The following is a 10346-nucleotide window of genomic DNA, read 5'->3' as shown; positions in this document are numbered from 1 at the left end:
AGAATGTTTAGCGTGTGGGGAAATGTCACCCTTGCAGGAGAGCATTCCAGCTTTCCTAGGCATTGGCAGAGGCTGATGCCAAACAGAAACAGTCTCTCTGCTCAAAATTCGCCTGCCCTCCTGCTTCATGGTGTTGGGACTGGCCAGGACCTGGCAGGAACCTAGTGGTTGGTGTGAGAATTTGTGCCTTAGGCAGTATGAGCTGGACTTTTCTGGCAGGAGGAGGGAAAGCAGCTCCTGAAGTCAAGCAGGAAGGAACTGAGGGGGTGGGGGTGGGGGCATGGTGCCCAGGGCTTTAGACTAGGGACAGGCTACCATGGTTAGCCACTTCTGAATGCCTGGTACATGCCTGGCACCAGGCTCCCTTTGCTCTCACTGTCTCATTTCCCCTTCCGCTCAGCCCTGTGTGGCACGGGCTATCAGCACATCCATCTGCAGAGAAGGAAACTCTGGCTGATCTAGGATCACACAGTGGAAGTGCTGGAGCCTGATTCACACAGCCTGCTGTGAAAGAGAGGAGCTGGGGGCGGCCTCAAAGGGAGCTGCTGTCTGCAGTCCATCCTTATGGCCAGCAAAGCACTCTATGGGGGGAATGGATTGAAGGGCAGATTTGTAGCTCCAACCCATAACCTTACTTTCTGATACAGGAGAGAATGTTTAATACAGAAGAAATTGGAAAAGGATCCACATATATGCAAGGTGTAAATCTTCAGGTGCAGATAATAGGAGCAGTGGAGTTTGCTTATGCCTCGGCTGGTATCACTGGGGACCCTTTATTAGTATTCCTGATGCTGGACACCTCATTTGCATGACACTCTTTCAAGTTTGTTATCCCCATCACCGTTTTTTAGATGAAGAAACCAACCCGGCACAGTGACACAGTGGAAGGGGTGGGGCCAGGACTGAAGCCTTGGGCATCACGTGGGCATATTTCGTTGTCACAATGGTGTGGATCCCCCCGTGACCAGTACCATTAGGACCTTTGGGGGTTGCAGCCAGGAACCCTAAACATCCTGTGGTAGGAGAGGCAGTTCTGCAGTGAAGAAGGAATTTCTTTTGAGTGAGTGGGGAAGCAAAAGCCATTGTTAGGAGCAGATAAATGCTATGATCCAACTGCACTTTTAAAAGGCGCTGGGCGTGGTGGCCCACACCTGTAATTCCAGCACTGTGGGAAGCTGAGGTGGGTAGATTGCTTGAGCTTAAGAGTTTGAGACCATCCTGGGCAAAATGGTGAAACCCCATCTCTACCAAAAATACAAAAAGATTAACTGGGTGTGGTGGTGTGCACTTGTGGTCCCAGCTACTCGGGAGGCAGCGGTGGGAGGATTGCTTGAGTCCAGGAAGCAGAGGTTGCAGTGAGGTGAGATCGTGCCATTGCACTCCAGCCTGCTGACAGAGTCAGACCCCATATCAATCAATCAATCAATAAAAATAAAAGGATCCTTCTGGTGGCTTTGTGGTGAGAACAGACTGAAGGAGGCCAGGCCCGTCCCAGGGAGGCCACAGTAGATGAGGTGAGGTGGTCTGATTCTGGATAACACTTAAAGGTAGAGCCTACCAGTGATGGGTGGGAACCAAAGACAATCCTATGAATGAAAGTCTTTAGGAGAAAAGAAAAAAAAAATCACCCATATATCACCACACTAACCCTGTTTCCTTCAGTGAGGTGTTTTGTTTTGTTTTTCTTGAGACATTATATATTTTCAAATCTAAACAGAGCCAGATATATCCTTCAGGTTCTGGCTAAAATTCTTCATCCTCAAAGACTTTATTGGCCAGGCACAGTGGCTCATGCCTGTAATCCCAGCATTTCAGGAGGTCAAGGAAGGAGGATTGGGCTGAACCCAGGAGTTTGAGACCAGCCAGGGCAACATATTGAGACACCATCTCTACAAAAAAAAAAAATTTAAGTTAGCCAGGCATGGTGACACACACTTGTAGTCCCAGCTACTTTGGAGGCCGAGGTGAGAGGATCCCTTAACCTGGGAGATCGAGGCCGCAGTGAGCCAAGATTGCACCACTGTATCCTCCAGTCTGTGCGACAGGGCAAGACACCATCTCTTTAAAAAAAATTTAAAAAGGGCCTGGCGCGGTGCCTCATGCCTATAATTTCAGCACTTTGGGAGGCCGAGGTGGGCGGGTCACCTGAGGTCAGGAGTTCGAGACCAGCCTGGCCGACATGGTGAAAACCTGTCTCTACTAAAAATATAAAAATTAGCCTGGCATAATGGCAGGCACCTAATCTCAGCTATTTGGGAGGCTGAGGCAAGAGAATCACGTGAACCTGGGAGGTGGAGGTTGCAGTGAGCCACGACTGCGCCAGTGCCCTCCAGCCTGCGCAATGGAGCAAGCCTCCCATCTCAAAAAAAAAAAAAAAAAAAGAAAAAGAAAAAGAAAAAAGAAGGTTCTGTGGACGAGAGGGAGGGCATGAGTGCAGGATTAGAGGCAATAATTGGAGGAAGTCTGAGTTTGAGTCCTAGCAAGGGGAACTGCGCGGACAACAGGACAGGCATGGGCTAATGTGCACTTTTTAATGAGAGGGGCTTACAGTTTTTATAGGATTCTCAAAGGAAGCCATGCCCCCACCCCCCAATTAAGAGCTACTATATCACCTGTTTCTAATTCTGACGGGACAGAAACCAGCAAGGTGGAAATCTTGGGCTTGAGAGATGGGGAGTAGAGGAGCTAGGAGCCCGGCGTTCTTGAACCTGCCTCTCCCATCCGATGGCAGTCACCTGGGCTCCTAGCATGGGGCATTGCCACTCACTTGCTGACACCCTTGTTCACTGATGCGACCCCCATCCTGGCACCAGTCTCACCATGTCATCTCTGCTGCTGAACCTTCCTCTTGAAGCCTTCAGCAATTCCTCAGCCCTCTGGTTTTCCTCTCTCCCCAATCTTTAAATGTCTGATTCCACAGGACTCTTTTTTTTTTTTTTTTTGAGACGGAGTCTGGCTCTGTTGCCAGGCTGGAGTGCAGTGGCGTGATCTTGGCTCACTGCAACCTCCGACTCCCGGGTTTAAGCAATTCTCCTGCTTCAGCCTCCTAAGGAGCTGGGACTACAGGCGTGTGCCACCACACCTGGCTAATTTTTGTGTTTTTAGTAGAGACGGGGTTTCACCATGTTGGCCAGGATGGTATTGATCTCTTGACCTCGTGATCCACCCACCTCGGCCTCCTAAAGTGCTGGGATTACAGGCGTGAGCCACTGCGCCCGGCCAGGGCTCTGTCTTCTGTTCTCACTCTGCCTTTTCTTTCTTTTTTTTTTTTTTTTTTTTGAGATGGAATCTCACTCTGTCGCCCAGGCTGGAGTGCAGTGGTGCAATCTTGGATCACTGCAAACTCCGCCTTCTGGGTTCAAGCGATTCTCCTGCCTCAGTCTCCCAAGTAGCTGGGATTACAGGTGCCCACCACCATGCCTGGCTAATTTTTGTATTTTTAGTATAGATGGGGTTTCACCATGTTGGCCAGGCTGGTCTCGAACTCTGGACCTCAGGTGATCCACCCGCCTCAGCCTCCCAAAGTGCTGGGATTATAGGCATAAGTCACTGCCCCCAGCCTCACTCTATCTTTTCTAGATCATCTCATCTCCTCCCAAAGTTTTGAATACTCTGCATTGCATGATTTCCAGTATTTTTTCTTATCCCTTGGAAATTCTATAATTATTGAAAGAGCTCTTTCATCCTTAAACAGGTTTTTTTAAAAATCATGTGTTGCTCTTATGAATATAAGCAAAATTCATTGGTTTTCCTAAAACTTCTCCACATTAGCATTGCGAATTACTTTCCATTTGGAGTCACTAATATCTGTGCTTTTCAGATAAGATTGGTCCCTCTACGTTCAATAGCGTTAGTCTTCTAGCATTTCTTAAATGAACCTATAAAAGAACTAAAAGCTGTTGGCACTGGGCTCTTAAGCTGCCCTCGAAATTATAAAGGGCTAGCCTGCTTTTTTTTTTTTTTTTTTTTTTTTTTGAGATGGAGTCTCACTCTGTCGCTCGGGCTGGAGTGCAGTGGCGCAATCTCGGCTCACTGCAACCTCCGCCTCCCAGGCTCAAGGATTCTCCTGCCTCAGCTTTCCGAGTAGCTGGGGATATAGGCACCTGACACCACGCTTAGCTAATTTTTGTATTTTTAGTAGACAGGGGGTTTCACCATGTTAGTCAGGCTGGTCTTGAACTCCTGACCTCAGGTGATCCACCCGCCTCAGCCTCCCAAAGTGCTGCAATTACAGGCATTAGCCACCGCACCCAGCCCGCTCTTTTTAAAAAAGTAAACTTTTTAACACAGGCAAAAAAGCACAGTTCATAAGTATACAGCTTGATGAATTACCCAAAATGAACACACACCTAAGAGAACCATAGCATCCCAGAAGCTACTTTCTCCCCTCTTTCCAAAATTAACCCCTTCAAGGGAATCACTGTCCTGACCTCTCATCATAGATTGGTTTCTGCCTGTTTTTGAACTTTATATAATGGAATCATACAGGAGGTACCCTTTTGTCACATGAAAACTGTATGATAGGCCAGACTCACGCCTGTAATCCCAGCATGTTGGGTGGTCAAGGAGGCTGGATCACTTGAGGTCAGGAGTTCGAGACCAGCCTGGACAACATGGCGAAACCCTGTCTCTATTAAAAATAGCCGGGGTCATGCCTGTAATCCCAGCTACTCGGGAGACTGAGGCAGGAGAATCACTTGAACTCAGGAGGCAGAGGTTGCAGTGAGCAGAGATTGCGCCACTGCACTCCAGCCTCCATCACAAAAATCAAACAAAGAAAAAAACTGTCTGATAGAGATGCCCTGTCCAAAGATGAAAGGGAGGCCTGGGGACTGTATCAGAGGGAGTGTGAGACACAGGACAAACACTCATTACTGCATCCTCATGCATCACAGGATTTGGACTCTCCCATCCTGGGAGTCTCTGATTCCAGGTTCAGTTGGCTAAAGGTGTTTATCAAATTACCCTGTTTAATAACACGGGGCACATTTTAAAAAGAAGCGCTTACATCCATCATATAGGCAAAAAGTAAAAAGATGGATAACACCTAATGCTGGGGAGGGTGTGGGACAAGGACATTTCCATTTACTGTACTATTATGAAAGTATATGATAGAGGCTGGGAGCAGTGGCTCATACCTGTAATCCCAGCACTTTGGGAGGCCAAGGCAGGTGGATCACCTGAGGTCACAAGTTTTAGACCAGCCTGGCCAACATGGTGAAACCCCGTCTCTACTAAAAATACAAAAAGTTAGCCAGGCATAGTGGCACACACCTGTAGTCCCAGCTACTTGGGAGGCTGAGGCAGGAGAATGGCTTGAGCCCAGGAGGTTGCAATGAGCTGAGATCATGCCACTGCACTCCAGCCTGGGCGACAGAACACGACTCCATCTCAAAAACAAACAAACGAACAAACAAACTCAAACAAAACTTTATATCTGCATACTTTCAGACCAGCTCACCTACTTACTAGAAATCTATGTACTATGCCTCAGTTTCCTCATTTCTAAAATGGGGATAACAGTGCCTACCCCAGTGAGCTGCTGTGAAGATTAAATGAGGACACACTGCACCCACCCACACCCACAGGCACCAGAGCACCTGGTATTTAGGTGTTAACTCTTACCTTTGTTTGATACATTGGGGAGATTACCTGATGTTTTCCCAAAAGACCTGCAAGACACTAATTTATTCCTACCAAGTAAAACATGGCTCAGGAAGATGAAACTGGATCAGTGTCTCTCTAAAACAGCCCAAGAAGCAGGCCAAGGAGAGGGACAAGGAAGATAAATCTTTGGCCCTGGTCACAGGCGGAATTAAGAAATCTGGCAAGGTGGGGCGCAGTGGCATAGGCCTGTAATCCCAGGACTTGGGGAGGCTGAGGCAGTTGGATTGCTTGAGTCCCGGAGTTCAAGACCAGCCTAGGCAACACAGTGAAACCCTGTGTCTTTATATATATATATATGTATGTATGTATATAGACATATACATATATACACATACATATATACATATATACGTGTATATACACATACACATACATAAAATATATATTATATATAATATATAACTATATATAGGCCAGGTGCGGTGGCTGATGCCAGCACTTTGGGAGGCCGAGGCTGGCAGATCACTTGAGGTCAGGAGTTCAAAACCAGCCTGACCAACATGGTGAAACCCTGTCTCTACTAAAAATACAAAAAATTGGCTGGGCGCGGTGGCTCACGCCTGTAATCCCAGCACTTTGGGAGGCCGAGGTGGGTAGATCATGAGGTCAGGAGTTTAAGACCAGCCTGACCAACATGGTGAAACCCCGTCTCTACTAAAAATAATAATAAAAAAAAATTAGCCGGGCGTGGTGGCAGGCGCCTGTAATCCCAGCTACTCGGGAGGCTGAGGCAGGAGAATCGCTTGAACCTGGGAGGCGGAGCTTGCAGTGAGCCAAGATCACACCACTGCACTCCATCCAGTCTGGGCAACAGAGTGAGACTCTGTCTCAAAACAAAACAAAACAAAAGCTAAAATCTTACAAAAAGCGACCTGTTTCACTGTCCCTTGGGCCTGCGGTGATGGTGGGCCTGACTCCATTCGTCTTTAAACATCTCTATTCCCGGCCACATCTTTGGCCACCTATGCTAGAATAAAGCGTTGTCTTGGAGCCTGTTGTAAATTTAAGAATAAACTTTGTTAAAAAAAAAAATACAGTGGCTCATCATCTCTTGAGTTGTTTTCACTCAGCCACTCCTACCTTAGCTGTGAATTTAAAGTAAAACAAGCCCCCAGAATCTTGCCAGAGTCAGCCCTTTGATCTTTGTTCTCCCCTGAGCTCTATTACCTGGAATTAAAACAACACATTTGAAAAAAAGAAGAACAAGCAAGTTTCTGAGCTCACCCTAAACCTGCTGAACAGATTGACTGCAGTGGCGCCCCAGAACCTCTCACAGGCCTCTCAGCTGCTGCTAATGCCCGCTGAAGCCCCGACGCCCGGGTAAAACCAGGGCTGCCGGAGCGGCTGCGGGCACTGGAGGACCCGGGGCTAGAGGGCGCCGCTCTCTCCCGGCTCGCGCATCGGTTCCCGGAAAAGCAGCTCTGTCCGCCGTTCGGCTGCGCTCACCTCCTTTTCGCTTCCGGTGTCCCCTACAGTCATGGCTGCCGCCGTTGCTGCTGCCGGTGCAGGGGAACCCCAGTCCCCAGACGAATTGCTCCCGAAAGGCGACGCGGAGAAGCCTGAGGAGGAGCTGGAGGAGGACGACGATGAGGAGGTACTAGGGCCTCGCAGGGTGCGGAGCGGGAAGCGGGACCGCTTGTGGATGTGGGATCCGCGTGGTACGGGATCGGAGCGAAGCGGCTGCTTTGGGAGGCGGGATTGGGGCACTGCTGGGCCCTGGGTGCCCTAGCTCCAGTGAGGCTCGGCGGCTCCCATTGCCGCAGCGGGGCCAGGAATGGATGTCGCTTTTTCGGCTAAGACCCGCGTCTACTCCACCACAGCTAGATGAGACCCTGTCGGAGAGACTATGGGGCCTGACGGAGATGTTTCCGGAGAGGGTCCGGTCCGCGGCCGGAGCCACTTTTGATCTTTCCCTCTTTGTGGCTCAGAAAATGTACAGGTAAGGAACGATGGCAAAGGCACTGGGTACGTGCATGGGATGATCGTGGTGCTGTGAAAGAACACGGGGTTTGGAAGCAGCAGACCTGTGTTGGGTGACCTTGGGCTTGTACCCTATCCTTTCTGAGTCTCAGTTTCCTCTTCCGTAAAATGGGGATTCTTACCTGGCAGGGGCGTTTGGGGGTTATTTCAGCTTGTTGGAGATAATTAATGAATAAGGAGCTTTGTAAGAACTCAGGAGAATGTTAATGTTAAACTGCCATCATTAAATGATACAGCTACCACAGCTGCTCCTCCTGTCTCTGGTAGGAGTATGGTGTAAGGAGCGGGTAGAATACGTTTATCAAAAACATTGGAGTATGTAACGTGAGAGGTTTGGTTACTGGGTAGTTCTTGCCTGTTTTGTTTGCATGTCTTCCTGCTCACCCTCTGGGGGTTTTCCTCTGCAGGTTTTCCAGGGCAGCCTTGTGGATTGGGACCACTTCCTTTATGATCCTGGTTCTTCCCGTTGTCTTTGAGACTGAGAAGTTGCAAATGGAGCAGCAGCAGCAATTGCAGCAGCGGCAGGTGAGCCCAGACCCTGGGCTTTTTGCCAGTGGTGGAGACGCAAGTTATTTCACTAACACATTGGTCCCCAACCTTTTTGGCACCAGGGAGTGGTTTCATGGGAGACAGTTTTTACATGGACGGTGGGTTGGGGGTGGCGGGGGGTCGGGGGGCTTTCTGGATGATTCAAGTGTATTACATTTCTTGTGCACTGAATTTCTTTTTTTTTTTTTTTTTTTTTTTTTTGAGACGGAGTCTCGCTCTGTCACCCAGGCTGGAGTGCAGTGGCGCGATCTGGGCTCACTGCAAGCTCCGCCTCCCGGGTTCATGCCATTCTCCTGCCTCAGCCTCTCGGAGTAGCTGGGACTACAGGCGCCCGCCACCACGCTCGGCTAATTTTTTTGTATTTTTAGTAGAGACGGGGTTTCACCGTGGTCTCGATCTCCTGACCTCGTGATCCGCCCACCTCGGCCTCCCAAAGTGCTGGGATTACAAGCGTGAGCCACCGCGCCCGGCCGTGCACTGAATTTCTATTATTACATTGTAATATATAGTGAAATAATTCTATAATGTAGAATGAATGGGAGCCCTGAGCTTGTTTTCCTGTAACTAGACAGTCCTGTCTGGGGGTGATGGGAAACAGTGACAGATCATCAGGCATTAGATTCTCATAAGGAGCTTGCAACCTAGATCCCTCGCATGCACTGTTCACAAGGGTTTGTGCTCCTATGAGAATCTTAACGCTGCTGCTGATGTGACAGGAGGTGGAGCTCAGGCAGTAATGTGAGTGATGGTGAACAGCAGTAAACACAGATGAAGGTTCTCTCACTTGCCTGCTGCTGATCTCCTGCTGTGTGGCTCGACTCCTAACAGGCCATGGGCCAGTGCCAGTCCACAGCCCAGGGGTTGAGGACTCTTGTTGTAGCACCTGAGTTGACCAACAGTTAATGTGTGGGTGGGGATTGGGATTGGGATCGGGCCCATGCTCTGTTAGGTGTCTGACCGTGCTTTCAGTATTATTTTTGTAGACGTTGGCCCCATCAGATATGGTGAGAATAAGCTCTCTAGGCCTGTATGATGCCTTACGCCCCTCCTTTTCTTTTCCAGATACTTCTAGGGCCTAACACAGGGCTCTCAGGAGGAATGCCAGGGGCTCTACCCTCACTTCCTGGAAAGATCTAGATTGTTATTGCTGTTTGAGCTGTCTCGGTGGGATAAGTTTGAAATTCAAGTGTTTGAACTGCTGATTATTTGGATTTTTTTTTTTTTTTTTAACTTTGGCACATTGATCTATCTAAACCTGGTGGGGAGAATTATCCCCACATTGTCTCATGGAAAGACTCAACTTGCAGCTGTGCCCTCCACACTATCCTTACTTCTGTCTTCACTCTGATACCAGAGTGCAGCCATGCAGACGGTTATTCCAGCTCTGGTCACCCGACTCCTTTCACCAAATTGCTCCTAACTGGAAGATCTCACTTTCCCCTTGTGGGGTAGGAACCGATGCCAGTGGGAGGGATGTGCCCCTGACCATTAATGACTGCTTTTTTTTTTTTTTTTTTTTTTTTAAAGAATGGAGTTGTTGGGGAGGGACATGCACACAGTGTGAAACAGACAAAATGCATTACACCTGTAGTGTAAAGTGGCCACTATGAATCCCTATGTATGAGAGAAGGGAGGCTGGCTGCAGCTTCAGCCACAGAGTGGGAACTATGGAAGACAGCAGGAGTTCATTTCCTCTGCACATTTTGGCTGTTAGACCTGTGTGTGTGTTTAAAAAAACAGAAGTCAGTGCTCACTTTTTGTATTTAAATATTAAAAATGATTCCAACTGAAAGTGTCATCCTAAGTACCTTGAAATGAGACCAGGTCAGAGACATGTACTGCCTCTCACATTTTCTCACCTAAACCAGCAGCATCTCCATCTTAACACCCATAGGCCCAAATTGTTTCCAAAAGTGAAAAAAATTCATTTTTAGCCAAGTACTTCATAGCAATCTTTGCCCTGAATTTAGGCAGTCACTTTGAGATCCATCAGCCTAAAACAAAGGATTGGGTCTATGTACTTCTTTAGTCTATAATGACACGGTGTAATTATAAAGTATTTATAGGGAATAACATAATACTGATTTCTGGGGAACAGGGAAGGGGGACAGAATTTTTTTTCTTTTTTTTTTTTTTTGCCTGAGACCAGG

The 10346-nt window shown here is 48.3% G+C and overlaps 1 protein-coding gene across 1 annotated transcript; it reads left to right on the top strand.

Moving 5' to 3' along the window:
* The first annotated feature begins 7122 nt into the window (after positions 1-7122).
* TOMM22 (translocase of outer mitochondrial membrane 22) lies at positions 7123-9438 on the top strand. The gene is made up of 4 exons (XM_032139935.2): positions 7123-7261; positions 7488-7606; positions 8055-8172; positions 9259-9438. Exons 1-4 carry the CDS (start codon positions 7145-7147, stop codon positions 9331-9333), a joined length of 429 nt encoding a protein of 142 aa, XP_031995826.1. The 5' UTR covers positions 7123-7144; the 3' UTR covers positions 9334-9438.
* The last annotated feature ends 908 nt before the right edge of the window (positions 9439-10346 follow it).

The sequence above is a fragment of the Hylobates moloch genome, unplaced genomic scaffold (genome assembly GCF_009828535.3).
Source record: "Hylobates moloch isolate HMO894 unplaced genomic scaffold, HMol_V3 SCAFFOLD_19, whole genome shotgun sequence".
Classification (NCBI taxonomy): domain Eukaryota; kingdom Metazoa; phylum Chordata; class Mammalia; order Primates; family Hylobatidae; genus Hylobates; species Hylobates moloch.
This window is presented reverse-complemented; position numbering and strand designations above follow the sequence as displayed.

Coding starts and splice junctions, on each gene's coding strand:
- TOMM22 (XM_032139935.2), top strand. CDS start 7,145: ATGGCTGCCGCCGTTGCTGCTGCCGGTGCAGGGGAACCCCAGTCCCCA. Junction 7,262..7,487: donor AGGAGGACGACGATGAGGAG/GTACTAGGGCCT, acceptor ACTCCACCACAG/CTAGATGAGACCCTGTCGGA. Junction 8,173..9,258: donor AGCAATTGCAGCAGCGGCAG/GTGAGCCCAGAC, acceptor TTTCTTTTCCAG/ATACTTCTAGGGCCTAACAC.